Source organism: Lemur catta, chromosome 17, assembly GCF_020740605.2.
Source record: "Lemur catta isolate mLemCat1 chromosome 17, mLemCat1.pri, whole genome shotgun sequence".
Classification (NCBI taxonomy): domain Eukaryota; kingdom Metazoa; phylum Chordata; class Mammalia; order Primates; family Lemuridae; genus Lemur; species Lemur catta.
The window spans coordinates 24,753,340-24,769,237 of record NC_059144.1 but is presented as its reverse complement, the minus strand read 5'-3'; the positions used below and the strand labels follow the sequence as shown (position 1 = coordinate 24,769,237).

Here is a 15,898-nt window from a genome sequence, read left to right as displayed (position 1 = left end):
GAGCCATCACCCCCTGAGAGCACACATGCTGGGTTGTCGAGGAGACCAGTGGCACCAGATACCCAGGGCGGGAAGTCAGACTCGAGTTCTGACTCAGGAACGGGGCAGAAAGAACCTATTCCCCTAGTCAGGCCACAAGGACATGGTAGATTCAGATGTCACAAGAGATGAGAACGCTTGAAGCCAGAGGGGAGACATTATTACCCTGGTTTTATGCAGCAGCAGGGGCAGGAAGGACTCACTTCGTCCTTCTTTGAAAGACAGTCAGGCCATTCGCTTTGCAAAGGGTTAGAGGTGGGCTGTGTGGGGAGACAGGCGAGGGGCATTTTCTTTTCATAGCCTGTTTCCACGGACGGCCCTTGGCAAACCCCAGCTGGGGAGTCTGGGACGGCCAGGGGGCCCCAGGGCCACTCTCCAAGGCCCATCCTCCTGGCCTGTCTTGGGTCCCAAGAGAGTGACAGAGGCCATAGGCAGGCGGCCAGGGCCTCTCTTTCCTGCCTCCCTGGGGAAGCCAGGCAGCAACAAAGGGCAGAGCAGAGAGAGCAACCCCAGAGTCCAGGTCTGCAGCTCTTGCCTCCCCCCTGCGGGGCCCTGCCCCTGGGGAAAGCTTTGCGAGGCTGGAGCTTCCGGAGTTCACCGAAGACCTGCAAAGCTGCCTGCCCCAGACCCTCTAACGAGGAACACATTCTTTCCTCCCTCTCCCCTCTCAGCCTGCACTGCACAGCCCAGATAGCCAGATAAGGGCCTCTTTGATTTCCAGTGTGTTTACACAGGCTGTGGCCCCAAATCTTGGAAAGAATCAACCGCAACCAGGCAAGCTTTGGGACACCTGTGGGCGGGGTAGAGGGAGACCGCCGCCTTACCTGCTCCTGGGAGTTCATCACGCGCAGCTTCATCTGCTTCAGGTACGTGGAGGTGAGGGGCATGTTGTAATCGATGATCCCCGAGACCAGAGGAGATGGAGGCTCGTTTTCTGGCAGAAAGAACAAAAGGAAACCCCTTTCAGTCTGTGCTGGGGGCCTGTCACCCACGTGGAAAATTCAGCCAGAGCGTGGGGAGGAGGAAACTCCCTCTGAGAAGGGACAGGTTCGCTCACCACATCTGGCCCATAGATGTGGACTGTGCGGCGTGGAAAATAGTTTTCAGTGAGGCGCCAGCCTTTTAGAGATTTCACATGCTAAAAAATATGAATTTTTGGTTTCTTTGAAAAATGGATAATCTGGCCACATGGGCCCCCCATTACCAATGGCAACCACTACAGCTGAACAGCCGCACTGCTTTTAGGTGGGGGTGTGCTCTCCACTTTGCCACAGTCCCCACCACTCCTTATCGCAGTGCACACCTTTGCTCAATCGGGACACTTCCCAGGCCCTTGAAGGCATTTACGTTTCCAACCCAGGTCTAAGTCAGCTCACTTCCTGGTGAACACGAGCCACCCCCTGCCCACAGCATCGCCCCAGAGCACCCTCGGGGGCTATGCGGTTCACAGGTCGGAGCCAGGCCTCTAGGACCACTTCCCATTCACATGCTTCTCCCGTTACTGCTCTGTTGGCCTAAAGACCAAAATAATGCACATTTTTTTAATAGAGAATTTAAAAAGTACAGAAAGATGCCAAGAAAAAATTTAAAAACCATAACTGTACCAAGCAGCTTGGCATATGCTTCTGTTTACTTTTTCCCTGTGATTTCTCTTCTTTACATGCTTGGTATTACAATGCGTACATAGAATTATAGTCTGCTTTTAAAAAAGGTTTTTTTATGCTTATCATTTTGTCATAGGCATTTTCCCCACCATCAAAAACCTTGTTTTGCTTTACAAAGATAATTTTTATAGCTGCGTAATATTTTACCATAATACTGAAGTCATTCCCCTATGATTGGCTATTTAGGATGTTTCCTATGGGAGCTATTGTAAACAACACTGCAGGGAACATCTTTGTGCATAAATACTGGTCTGTGTTTCTGATCTTTTCCTTTTTGGAACAGATCCCAGGAAATGGAATTTGTGGAGTAAAAAGTAAGAATACTGGATAGCTCTTAAAATCTCTGGCCACGCTGCTGGGAGAATAGTCTCGATCACCTGCTCCCAGGCCTCCTGCAGGCCAGTTTCATCACCCCAGGCCTTTGCCCAAAAAGGTCCCCTGGGGCCTAGTTCCATGGATGGGCTGGGATTTGAGCAGTGTGGGAAGTGAGAGTGACTCCAGACTAGCCAGAGCCTGCCTGCCACCACTGCCACATGGCCTAGAGACAGGATGAAGGGGAGGCAGGTGACAGGACCAGGGTTGGGGAAATGTGGGGACATCTGAGGGTGATTCGTTCTGCCTGCTGCTCCAGAGCTGAGCCCAAACCAAAACGGCCCGGCCACCTTGAAAACGCTATGCCAGGTGACAGAAGCCAGGCAAAAAGGGACAAACACGCTATGATTCCACCTGCATGAAATCTCTACAACTGGCAGATTCATAGAGATAGAAAGTAGAATAGCGATTACTAGGGACCGGGTAGGAATGGGAAGTTACTGCTTAACGGGTGCAGACTTTCTGTTTGGGGTGATGAAAAAGTTTTGGAAATAGTGGTGATGTTTGCTCAATAGTGTGAACATAATTAATACCTTAAAAATGGTATGATTAAAATTTATCAAAAAGGCAAGTTTTTTTTGTTGCAAATATTTTACAATTAAAAAAGAAAAAACAGCTTCTGTAAATGAGGGGGCAAAGTTACCCCAAGAGGACAAGGGACACTCCTGCTTGGCAAGGATGGGACAGCCCTGCAGAAAGGGGGGCGCAAAACAGACTGGGCTGGAGGACCGGGGTCCCTCTGAGCACGTGGACTGCTGGGGGACTTTCCAGATGGAATGAGATATTTTATCAAGTTTTATAGAAATGCAGAACTTAGTTTTGCTTTTTAAAGCTATGTTGTCACCCATAGAATGTTTCATTTTTGTTCTTTGAGGAAGAGGTCAATGTCCCTAATAGAATGTCTCAGAAACTGGATAGAAATGGAACATCTCCCACCCCACCCCTCTTTCTTTTTTATAGGGAATTCCTCTTGGTTCGACGGCAGATTTTCCAACGCCAACACACATCAGCCTCTTTGGTGCCTATGTCTGGTGTGTATGCAGAAACTAAGATGTGTTTTGAGGGCCAGTTGCGGTGGCTCACGCCTGTAATCCCAGTACTCTGGGGAGCTGAGGCAGGAGGATTGCTTGGGGTCAGGAGTTCAAGACCAGCCTAAGCAAGAGCGAGACTCTGTCTCTACTAAAAGTAGAAAAATTAGGCAGGCATGGTGGTGTGCGCCTCTAGTCCCAGCTACTCGGGAGGCTGAGGCAGGAGGATCGTTTGAGCCCAGGAGTTTGAGGCTGCAGTGAGCTATGATGATGCCACTGCACTCTATCCGGAGCGACAGAGCAAGACCCTGTCTCAAAAAACAAAAACAAATACACACACACAAAAACCCCCAAAATAAAATGCGTTTTGGGGCCCTCTTCTTGTGCCACCCCACTGTCAACCCAGAGTTGACTTCCTTAACCCCAGGGTGGTTTTAGGGCCTGGCCCCCCAAAATCGATCGAGTCAGATACAGTGAGTCAGGCGGGCGTCCTAGTGCCGACGTGGATCCTGTTCTCGGACCATGGACCCTCGGACAGAATTCTGCTGTTTCTGTTTCATGTCCTCACAGATGAGGCTGTCTGGTGAGAAGCTGTGGAACAACATGGACCGTGGGAAGGCCCCTCACTCTGTGGCCCCCGGTTAGACAGCATCGGGTGACGCAGCAGCGAATCTCTGGGTTTGTAGCCCACAGGGGCAGGGAGCTGTGTCCTTTTACTGATGGTCACCCATGTCCTGACTGAAATGGCATGATTGCTTATGAGAAAGTAGCTTTAATACAGCCAGTTACACAGTTTGGCTCAGGAAAAATAAAGCAATGGCGAGGATGGCACCCTTGGGAGGTGAGAGAAGGGGTCTTCCTTGGTCTGCTCCCTCCCAGCACCTCCACAGATCAAAAAATGCTTCCGGTGCCCAGGGGTCAGCTGGGAGAGTCCAGGGAAGAGGAAGGCAGGATGCCCTTGTCTTGGGGAAGCTGTGACATCCTGAGCAGATGTGTAGGGAAATGCTTGACCCTACAGTTCCAGAAGTGAGAGTTCTGTCGGGGAGGCAGGACCGGGTAGGCAGGGGACATTCTAGGTGAAGAAATGAGCCAGGGCGCCGATGGCGGGAGGAGAAAGGCAGGCAGGTTTCCAGCCGCGGGAGCTCCCTGTGTGCTGATGTAGTCAGTGGGTGCTCACCGAGCGGATCAGCCCAGTGGGAAAGACAAGGAGCAGCGGCCAGTGGAAGCTGCATGGAGCCGGATGCTCACGGGTAGGACAAATGCCAGGGCGGGGACAGGCTCAGGTGGAGATGTGAACAAGGAAGAAGGAAGAAGTGGCTTCCTCGGGCTCTGCTGAGACACAGGCCAGGCCCCCGCTGTGCTCAACACATGTGGTAGCCAAGCTCAAGCCACCACAAATAACCTGACACGGCTGCACCGCCGGACATGGTTACCATGGAGAGGTGAGCTAGATGCTAGCACGGGCCGTGGAAGCCGAAATAATCTGGCAGGTTGCTGGTAAGACAAGCAGAGGAAGTGCCCAAAGAAAAGTTTCAATGCTTCTTTGCCAAGGAAAATTGAAACCAGCCCAAGTGCTAGACTTAGTTTCACGAAGCCTTGGGAATAATCAACGACGCAGACGCTCTGCCCACGCCAGCCACACACTGGCCCGCACCAAAGGCACTCACCATCCAAGGCAAACTCCAGCGGAGGCAGCGGCCCTCATTTGCCCAGGTGGAAGATAAGGTGGTAATTCTCACACACTTTCACCCCCAGAATGGAAGGACTCTCAGTCCAGAGACAAGGGTGGCTTCCGGGCGCCAGGGGCAAGGGTGAGAAAGATCCCCCGGGAAGGGCTGGGTGTCAAACGATGTGCGGGGGGGGGGGCCCCGGCACGGAGAGAGGGCTCAAGACCAGCCAGTCTGGTGGGGTTCAGACTTGGAAACAGAGATCCCAGGCCTGGGGCCAGCTCAGAAGGTGAGGAAAAAAATCTCCTTCCTGCAGAAGTGAATCAATGGATCGGCAAGTCTTCAAGGAGCGCTGATGTGAGTGTGCTCAGGGTGGGGAAGGCGAGGAAACCGTGCACAGCCCTGGGCTCAGGACACAAGAGCAAGGAGTGGGCAGTGTGGGGCTGACGCGAGTCTACTAGAGGTAGGGGGTTGGGGGAAAGGGCTAAGAGGCCCTGGAGTAGCTTGAGAAAGCTTCATGGGGCTCTGAACAGGATTCCCCATCAATCTCCCCAGCAGCTAACTGGGCACCTGCTGAGCGCTCCATGCAGACCCTCTTGTCTGATGCTCCCCAGAACTCCATGATGAGGTGGGCTGGTATTAATACCCCCATTTTACAGATGAGGCAGCAGCACACAGAGGGGCCATACAGCCTTCCAGTAGTCCCCCGGCAAGTGAGTATGAGAGCAGGGAGAGGACGGGCCAGCGAGCAGGGTAGGGCCAGCACACAACTGGCTCTGCGGGGCAAGCAAATGGCCTGGCACAGGGTCACGTTAGGAAGGATGGAAGGAGGGATCCAGTGGGGCCAGGCACGGACAAGGGCCTTGGAAACCACGCGGAGGAGTCTGGGCCTGGTTGAAAAGGAACCGAGACCTGAGCAGACAACCTGTTTGCTGAGGAGGGGTAACTATTGTTGCCCGTTGCCAACTCCTAGTCCGCAAACATGCAACAACGTTTTGTCACAAAGAAGACAGAAACAAACGTGCCCCTAGAGGTCCCTCTCCCCAAGAGCCAGGGCTGGTCTGAGGGCACACCCAGTTCTTAGGCTCATTCCTCTCTGCCGCCTGCACTCAGTCGGGGGCTGGAGGAAGAGGAGCGTGGAGTCGGGAGGCCCTGGAATTTCCCATCCTCGGACTTCCTGATCCTCTGCAGCCTCCTTTGTTTATGCTCCTGGCGCTGGGGGAGGGTGTGGGGCTGTCCAGGCCCCCACATTCTGCTGGGGACAAACGGCTGAGCAAGGGAGGCCACTCTGCTTCCTTTCTTTCTTGTTAACATCAGGCCAGGAAGCAAGGCGTTCTCCCAGCAGCCCTCGAGAATCTCCATCCTGTTCCCTGTCCCCCCTCCGTCCCCACCTTCCTGGGACAGGAACACTGGGCCCTGCCCTGGGGCTGGGGAGGCTCCGATTTTCCCAGCTGGCAGAGGGAGACGGGAAGGCTGGTGTTGGGGCAGGAGAGGGGAAGGCTGGCGTGGCAGTGGCAGGGGTGCCGGGGAAGGAGCTGGCTGTGTCCAGGGGCCAAAGTGGCGGCAGAGATAGCATCTCCAGGCTCTCCGCTGGGGCAGGAGGAGGGAGACGTGCCAGCTGGCACGGATGGCCCAGGAGGCTGATGCCTCTGGCCATTTAGCAGACAGGGGAGCCTTTCAGACTCTAAAGCTCTCCACTGGCAGCTTCCAGAAACCAAACCTTCCCTGTCACCCTGTGTCCAGGACGTGGACCCAGCATGCCAGCCGGGAGGGTTCGGGGACACGTCACTGACCCCACCTTGGGGGAGGTTGTCTCTCTCTGTGGGGCCACCTGGACGGGGGCAGCTTGTGTCTGGGCACTGTGGTGCGACACACATGCAGGAGACAGGCTGGGGGGGGTTCCCCAGGCACCCACGGGTCCCAGGCAGGTATCCTGCACAATGGCCCATTTAATTCAACTGCATCCCACAGCCCCGAGAGGAAGGCGTTACTTCTATTTTGCTGATGAGAAAATCAATTCTCTTGCCTTCACGTCTATCTCCTGGGAGAACTTGGATGAGGGTTTTCACTTCAATACTTCTCTGTGCCTCAGTTTCCTTGACTGTAAACCAGGACTAATAGGGCTCTAGTAGCTGTTATGATCAGGAGATGCTCAGAGAGGCTCCCTAACCTGTTTGGGACACACAGCAGTGACACACAGCCCCAGCCCTGGAGCTTCCACGGCCACGCCGTTGCCTGCTCCCTCAGGGCCTTCTCCTCTCCCTGGGACGGGAAGGTGGGCTACCCTGTGCCTGAGGACGGGAAAGGATGGGCCAGGCTCCTGTCTTCTTTCCTGTCCGGAGCAAGCCTCAGGCTGAGCAGAGAGCCCACCCAGCTGGTCTATATTCCAGGTGCTCCGGCCTGTGTGCTCCCCCCTCCCCACTCTCCTCCTTCCTCCTCCCTGGGGCTGGGGGCACGGGGGTCCCAGGCTGCTACTGTGCCTGGCCTTGCCGTCCCAGCCACACAGAAGCCCAGGGATGAGGCGTGGAGCCTGCAGCCCTGGAGACCTTCCGCCTGCTGTGAGGAGTGCAGGGGGAGGCGAGGAACAGCAGGGGAGCGGAGTACATGGAGCCCAGGGACACCCCAGAGCAGCCCACAAACGCAGCCCCTCTTGGCCTCGCCTCTGTTCCTCCAGGCGAGCGGTTCTGTCTGACCCTGCCAGTTGCTATGGAAACAATGAGGCCAGGAATGAGGGGGGGCAGGCGGATGGGTGGGCAGGAACTAGGCAGCCACCACCAGGGTACACGCCCCTGGCAGGGTGGGGAGGGCGGCAGGGAAAGCTCCCGCCCATCTGCAGGTACCAAACGCTGCCTCGGCCCAGGGGTTGCAGCCACTCAGCCGAGGCCAGGCCACGTGGGGCAGCAAAGCTCAGGATCACTCCCTCAGGCACCCAGCGTTGTCACAGTAACTGCGACAGCCACAGCTCACCCTGCCTGCACAGTAGCCCTGTGCCAGCTACAGGGACTAACGCCCAAATCTCATCAGCCCTCTGAGTCAGGTACCAAGATGGACCCCATTTCACAGATGAGGAAACTGAGGCTCAGAGGATAAAGTCACTTGCCCGGGACACGCAGCAGTTGAGTGGCAGAACTGCGATTCAAACCCACGGGGCACGGCCCTGGAGCCCTGTTCTCAGCACGGGAGCCAGCACTTACGAGGGACCAACCAGATCAGTTCCTGTCCCTCGTGATTTAGGAGATGTCCCACATGCCCTGATGAGGCAGCCGTGGCCCAACGGCTCCCACAGGCAAGGAAGCCTCTGGATCTGGTGAGTGAGCTGGTGTCAGGGACAACCGGGACGAGAGGGAAGCCGCGCTCGACGCCTGTGCTCCCATCCCTCTGCCATCACTGCTCGGGCTTTGCTGTTGATTTTTCCTCCGCGGAGTTTGTGGATGCGGCGTGAGCACCACCTGGGTAAACAGCTCACCCTACGTCCGAGTCTGTTTCCGCCCTCAGGCAGACACCCCCGACCTCAGCAACTCCCCCCGGCCTGATCCTGGAGCTGGCACAGTGCGCCGGGAAGGCCTAGAAACCCAGTGACTGCCCACCGGGCACCCTCTCTCAGAGCAGACTCAGAATCACATCGGCCCCATGCTGGCCTGTCTCCCTGTGCCAAAGCCGCCTGTGAGCAGAGGGGGCCCAGATTTCCTGGGGCCTCCAGGGACGTTCAGTTTGAAGGGCATGGAGGTGGGGGGCGTTGCTGAAGCGGGGTGCTGCTCTCACTGGGCAGGACAGAGCCGGAGAGCACAGACTTTGGTCCAGGGCACTGACTGTGGCTGGCCACAGCACTCTGCGCATTTAAAATTCTAATCAGTCCCCATAGGTTTTCTTTTTTTTTTTTTTTTTTTTGAGACAGAGACTCACTCTGTTGCCCAGGCTAGAGTTCCGTGGCGTCAGCCTAGCTCACAGCAGCCTCAAACTCCTGGGCTCAAGCGATCCTCCTGCCTTAGCCTCCCGAGTAGCTGGGACTACAGGCATGCACCATCATGTCCAGCTAATTTTTCTATATGTATTTTTAGTAGTCCATATAATTTCTTTCTATTTTTAGTAGAGACAGGGTCTTGCTTTTGCTCAGGCTGGTCTCGAACTCCTGAGCTCAAACAATCCTCCCGCCTCGGCCTCCCAGAGTGCTAGGATTACAGGCGTGAGCCACTGCGCCCACCAGGCCTCCCATGGGTTTTCAACTAGAGGCCATGTGGGTGTGCTCAGGGAGGGAGGAGCCACACAGGATGCAGGAGGCACATGTCCAGGGGTGTGCTCCTGTCCTCAGGGACCACACAGGCCAGACCACGGGCTCAGGCTTGTGTGCGGAGAAACAGGAGAAAGAGTCGAGTGTGAGACCTGGGTGGAGTGAGAATGAGGCCGGGTGGCAGAGAATCAGGGGAGAGGGGCTAGCCTGGACTTTGAGGGGCAAGAGAGACTTGTTGGTTTATGTGTATATGTGAGTGAGTGAGTGTGTGTGTGTGTGTGTGTGTGTGTGTATTATTGGTTTTTAAATGAAACTTGAGTTTTTAAAATGTTAAAACAAAACGAGGCTCTCTGGGCAGAGCCACAGACCCACGCTGGCCCCCAGGACTGGTGACAACTGCTGGACCGGCACCTTTCTGTCCGTGCCAGCAAAGGCCGGCCGCGTCCCAGCTGAGCCCCAGCGCACCGCCTCCCCCTACCTTTGGGCTCCAGGCCGTTGGAATTAAAGTGCATCCTCTTCTGACACTCCGTGCAGCTCATCAGGAACCGGGTCACGGCCTCTCTCGGGAGGAAGGCGTAGGTCTCCGCGATCTGGGGAGAGAAGAGCTTCGCTTGTTATGTGGATCCACGGGGAGGTGACTTGGCCACAAGGTCACCAAGGTCCGTACTTCCGTGGCAGGCGCTTTGGCCCTCGTGAGGACAGCCAGGGATCTGTGGAGCAAGGGGCAGGTGTCCTCGACTCTCAGCGGTGGAAACGAGTCGGTGCTTTTGTGGAAAGCCATTTGTTTTAAAAATCTGAATAAAGGAGGCTAAAAATCGAAAAAGCAAAGCCTTTAAGCATTGTCTAGCCTTCAACCTACATTCTAATAAGTAACATTCCTCCCAGAACATTTTATTGCTGCTACTAAACATGAGCTTACAAACATTGCTCTAGGGTGGGGCAAACAACTTCCTCACTTAAAGATGGATAAACTGAGACCCACTCATAAATTCATTGGCTCTCAGCTGATAAGCACAACCCAAGGCTCTGTGAGTTATTTCCTGTGATTCTTCACAGATCAAGAACCTTCTTAGGGAGAGCTATGAAGGGCTGGTGCCAGGGCATCGGGTTTTTCAGACTGGACAGGCTCTAGGGACCCCCGTGTTCCAGGTGACTGAGGCCCAGAGAGAGCAACCAACTCACCAAGGTCACACAGTCTTTTGAGGCAGTGCCAGATGGAAGCCCATGCCCCCGTCACACCACCCCAGAGCTGCCGCCAGACGGCCTCCCCTGGGCAGGGAGAGGGGAGAGGCGGTGGGAGGTAGAGAGAGGAGGGAGGGGACATGAGCAAAAGGCTGGGCAGGGAGGAGGTGGGTGTGGGCTCGAAGTCCAGCCCTCTCCTCTTGCTCTGGGTTTTGGAAAGTTGCTGGCCCTGATGTGGCTGCCTGTGGGGGCCACAAGGTCCCCTCAGTTCCCGTTCCCTGGGCTGAGGCTGCCCAGTCACTGGTTTTCACACGTGCCTCCCAGAGCCTGGGTCCTCCCGCTCCTCTCCACTAAGGGGCAGCATCGCCCAAGCGTTCCAGCGTCCTCACTGCAGCCTGGCTGGGAGAGGTGGCTGCGGTGAAGGGGCTGCTTTGGGCCCTGCCTTCCCTCTGGGACAGCACCAGTCTGCTCCTTCCGGGATGCACGAAGGTCCTGCTGCACCTCTGCAACAGCTGGGAGGTAGGGGCGGGGCAGGGTGGGGCTATGCAGAAGACCTGGGGTGCCCCACGCTGTGGCCAGGCCCTCAGAGAACAGCTCAGGCCGACTCCCAGCTCAGTCCTCCTGCAGAGTTCCAGGGGCTTGTCCTGCCGGCTGCAAACGTGGAGTTAATTTTGGTGACACAGTTGTTATTTCTCAGCTGATTTGATGCTCTGCGGAGCAGAGAGGCTCCTTGATGAGTTATCTCCCTTCCAAATTCCCTGTCTGATTGCCTTCCTCTGGAGGTCAGGGACAAGGGCAAACCCCAGTGTCTCTGACTGGAGCCGGTGGATGGGAGAGTGACAGTCAGAGATGCAGCCAAGGGATGGGGGCTTTTCTGCCAGGCACATGGAGATCATCCCCGGCCTGGAGCTGCCCGGAAGGCTTGGGGACAGTGTGTTCCTCTGGGTTCCTGCTGGGTCAGGAGGGATGTGCCCGGCTGCAGGGCTGACGGCTGCAGGAGCAAGCGGGCAAGAGGGCAGGGCATGTGCTGGGCAGAGCAGAGGGTTGTGGCTGACGTGGGCCGGCAGACAACCCCCTTGGCTCCCCTGAGACACGGCACCCCAGGTCAGGCCTCAGGAGAGCTGAGCAGAGGACGTGAGGGAGGAGGATTGCACAGTCAGCTGGGAAAAGGAAGGACAGGTCCATACCGTCGGGACAGCCCTACTTAACTACTCGGAGCTTGCTTGTTCACCTGCCGCTGGGCAGAGAAATGTTTTTTAAAGGTTCAGGGAGGGCCTCGTAGCCTGGCTGCTCTGGGAAGCGCAGCACACAGGACGGGCAGGGGATCTTTTTGCCCTCTGGCCTGCTGAGGGCCCAGGGACAGTCCCCTCTTCAGGGGTGGGAGTGGTGGCTGCAGATCCCCGGCCTTATTAGATAGCCAGCGGTATGCAAAGGCTGGCTGGCGTGCTCTGGGGAGGGGGAGGTCTGGGCATACACCTTCTGGCCCCGGGGGCCAGAGAAGGGTGGGAGAGGTGGACTGAAGGCCAGTAAGTGAGAAGTCCTCAGAGCTGTCAGATGGCCAGGGAGGGAAGCCCTGACCCGCACAGCTGTAGCAGCTGCAGCTTTGCTTAGAGCTCTCTGGGGAGTCAGTAAAGTGCCCAGTCCAGCCCAGCTCTGCGCTGCCGCTGCCACAGGGACCTGTGTGGACGAGGACATCCGCCCACCCCCACCCCAACCTTCTGCAGGCATCTTCTGGTTTATCTTCCTGGCTTGCCCAGGACCAGAAATGGGACCTCCCTTTCTGTTTGCGTGATAGATGCCCAAGGCCACAGGACCACAAGATGAGCTAGGACAATCCTAGCAGATGCTCTAGTCAATATGATCGTGGTTTTCAGACGGTTTCAGAGCTACAGACCCTGTTCTAGAAATAGACTCTTACGCTGCTGCCCCAAACGTGAAACAGATAAAGGAGCTGTTGTGTTTAAGGAGTGGAGCTTCAGACTCCTGTCCCCACCCAGTGTCCCTCGGCTGCCCGGCCTGCCTGCTGCCTTGCTCTCAGCACCTCCTGCCTGGACATCGAGACCTATATGTGAATTTGCCTTTTACTTTTCTTGTGGTAGAAACAGAGATTTCACTGGCAGGGAGAGCAGGAGCTATTTGCAGAGTCGCTGACTTGCAAGGCCCCATTTTCGCTCCCCAACTCAGAGGCCGACAAAGACAGATGAGGCCAATTGGGGGGATTTGCACCACTTTACAAGATCCTCCTTCTGCCCTGCGGGTGGATTAGCACGTGGTGGGCCTGGAGCAGCTGCTGACCACATCTGGCTCCAGCTCCAAAGTGGCCTAGGCAGCCAGATCCAAACCCTGGAAACCGCTCTGGCCTACCAGCACCCTGGGAGACAGAAAGGAAGCAAAAGGGCTGACTCCGACCCAGGTGGGTGCAGGAACCAGAATAGCCGGAAAGCCCCTTGCAAGAAGGACCAGACCTCTAAATGGGTTCAGGGAACTTTGCAGAGCCACCCAGAACCTTCCCCTCACCCTGGCACTGGTGAGACCCCCATGATCCTCTGGACTTGGGTCATGCTGCACCAGAGGTAAGTAAGGCAAGGGCTTCCCACTCAAAATGGGAGTGCCCTGCACTGTCCATGGTAAATGGTCATCTGCCGCTGGTCCAAACACCTCTAGTTTCAGAAAGCTCGTTACCTGCCCTCCCTGACCCACTGCTGGACAGCGGGAGAAGCTAGAAAGTCCTTTTTTCCCACCAAAGAAGGTGGCTCCTTTGGTTCACTGAACAAGTCTGCCCACCGTCCTACCAGTGCCCCGACTCCGGCAGCACCCCAGGCCTGTAAGAATTCAGAAAGCCCCGTGCCCTAGAGAGGTGGGGCTGTTCCAGGATTCGGCTTTGGCAAACGCACAGAGGCAGATCCAAGAGTCCTCAGCCAACAGCCTGACGCGTGCCCCACAGTGCCAGGCTGCGCCTCTTTGCCGCCGTCGGGTCGGGGCTTCCTTGGGGGCTCTCCCCACAGGCACAGACACAGGCCTCACGTCCGCAGAAGCACAGTGGGGCTGCAGAGCTGGGCTCGGTCAAGGGAAATGGAGGCGGATGAAAAGGGGACAAAGGCATCCAGGCACCACCCTGTGCTCCCCCAAAAGGAAGGGGGTGGCATGAGAAGGGTGACAGATGGGGAGAAGGAGGGGGAGGGAGAGGAGGCACATGGGGGAAGGGGAGGTGTGCCGGCCCCCTCGGCCTCACACCCACTGCAGGAGGGCCCTGGCCTGCTCGCTCAGCCTTGGCCCTGCTGCTGAAATTCCAGCTCTGAGTGCAGCCCAGCTGGCTTGACGCCAGTCATGTGCCAGCTCCAGGCTGGGCAGCGGGAAGTGGGGCACGCGGCGGGCATATGGACGAGAAGCCAGGAAGTGCAGAGCAAAGGGCTGGAAGTCTGCTTGGCCAGGGACATGAGCGCTGGCAGGACCAGCCCAGCCCTGCCCTCTCCTCAGCATGGAGCCCGTAGACCCCCACTCTCATAAATACCCAAGGAGAGCCTGTGGCACGGCTTGGTGCTGGGCGCCGAAGGGGCCAGGGAAATCACATGGCCCAGCTGGCCCGAGCCCATCCACCCAGACAACAGCAAGCCGTAGGAGCTACTAGCTGACCAGAGGAGGTTTGTGGTCAGGTCACGGGCTCTGGGGCCAGCGGCCTGGCTCTCAATGTCAGCTGAATGACCTCAGGCAGGTGACAAGTCTCTCTGAGCCTCAGTTTCCTCATCCTGAAATGGGGGGTAACAACAGCACCAGCCTCAGACATACAACTGTCAGACACACGAAGGCTCAGGTGGGGCACAGTAGGTGTTGCGTGCAGAGCCTGGCACGTGCCAGCTGCCTGCACAATGGTAAATTTAACGTTGAGAGGAGGGGCTGGGTCTCCTCGGCACCAAGGGGCCTCTCTGCACCCACGCTGGCCCCAGCCTGGGCATCTCTCCCTTCTTCCAGGACCCTCTGGTGGAAATACCCTCAGCGTTCCCTCCCGTAAGCCGCTTCTCGAAGCCCGGGGGTGGGGGGATGGAAAGATCAGCTTCCCTTTCTGAGGCCCTTGGTGCTCAGGTCCACCCTTAAGATCCATTTAGGGCAAAGGCCATTTTCTAAGGACAAGGACAAATCAGACTGCCAGATTTTCAAAAAATCAGGCCATAAGGGGGAATGATAGACCTCCACTGTAGTCCAAGGCTATTTATACAAAGAGCCTGGGGGAGGGAGTTTCACATCTGCCTTGGTTGGGAAAGCCCGGGCACAGAAGGGCACATCTCTAGGAAGCTGCAGAGAAAGTCACCGCAGAGGGGGCATGAGGACCCTGGCTGACTGCAACTCAGGTGCTGTGTGACCTTGCCCAGGTTGCTCAACTCTCTGGGTCTCAGTTTCCATAACTGTGAAATGGGACCTCAGCGCCATAGTCACAGGACTGCTGTGAGGCTTGAACGAGCATCAAGTGCTTGGCTTCACTGGCCTAGTGGTGGACATTGGACCAATGGTTCAGAGCTGTGAGTGACACGGTGACAGATTCAGATATGGGAGTGGACAGGGACGGGAGCGGATAACAGGCAGGCCCCTCCTGTAGGGCCTGGCCACAGTCCCCTCTACCTCTGCCTTCCTCCCACCCCTAGATTGCCGTCTCTTTTCCCTACTGCCCACTCAAAGCTTATGTCATCCTCCCCATGAAGTCCCCAGGGCTCAGCACTGAGAGTCCGTGCTGGTGGTGCCTTTGCGGAACACCCAGGTATCTGGGTTCTTGCTCTCTCAAAGCTGGTCTCGGAGACACTTCTGCTTCTATGTGTCTAGCCTTTGCTCTCGGCCTCCCCACCCCAGTCCCACTGTGATCTCCCGGAGGGTGGGGAACAGGTCCTCAGACTTCCCCTGGGGGACTCCCAGTCCCGACTTCCCAGGGCTGTGGGAGAAGTGACCGAGCTCACCCACGGGAGGCTCTCAGGGCCCTGGCACACAGTGAATGCCAGGCCAGGAGCACTTGCCATCACTCTTACCTGCACCCACCCACAGCCCCAGAGCAGGCTGCAAGGGGCTGGGGGCAGAGTGAAGCTGCCCTTGTCCCTTCCCTCCTCCTCCTCCCCGCTTCAACCTGCTTCTCCTTTGTGCTCAGGCCACAGAGCCTGCCCCGCCCTCTGAGCCATCTCTGGCTGCCTTGCCCTTGCCCTGTGCCCCCCTGGGTCCCCAAAGGCCGCTTCATCACGCCTCAGCTCCCCGCCCCACCCCCCAGCCCAACATGTGCGGAGCCCGTGGCCTCCTGCCAAGGCCTGGGGCTGCCAGCGGAGGCAAAGAGACAGAAATCTCACCGCTCGGTAGGTTTTCTTCTGCCCGGCGTGCTTGGGGGCTTTGCCCGGCTCTGCTGAGCTCTCCACATGCATCGAGTAGATGATGTCAAAGAAATCTTCCACCACAGCGACCCGCTTCAGAGAGATGCCCTCCGGCTCCGACAGGCCATCTGCCCCCTGCGACAGGGTGGACAAGCTGTGTTAGTGTCAGGGATGATGGCAGGGTGAGAGCTGGGCCCTGAGGCCAGGGCACCAGGTCGGGACCTCAGTGCCTCCAATGGTGGGTCTGGGGGTAGGAGGGGAGGGTGACCGCCGAGAGGGCTCCCGGGAGGGGGTCTCAGAGTCGGGGTGGCTGCTGCTGCTAAATCTACCAGCAACAATGGGCAGAGAACGACAACAACGAAAATACAAATTAAAA

At 56.9% G+C, this 15,898-nt stretch overlaps 1 protein-coding gene across 4 annotated transcripts in view; it reads right to left on the bottom strand.

The window, feature by feature from the left end:
• Positions 1-15,898, bottom strand: part of NOL4L (nucleolar protein 4 like) — a 120,464-nt gene that overhangs the window by 56,735 nt on the left and 47,831 nt on the right. For all 4 annotated transcript variants that reach the window (XM_045529450.1, XM_045529451.1, XM_045529453.1 and 1 more), the window contains exons 2-4: positions 15,502-15,657; positions 9,477-9,588; positions 864-973 (exon numbers count right to left, since the gene is read on the bottom strand). In XM_045529450.1, coding sequence (XP_045385406.1) covers positions 864-973; positions 9,477-9,588; positions 15,502-15,657 — 378 coding nt within the window. The remainder of the gene's footprint in view (positions 1-863; positions 974-9,476; positions 9,589-15,501; positions 15,658-15,898) is intronic.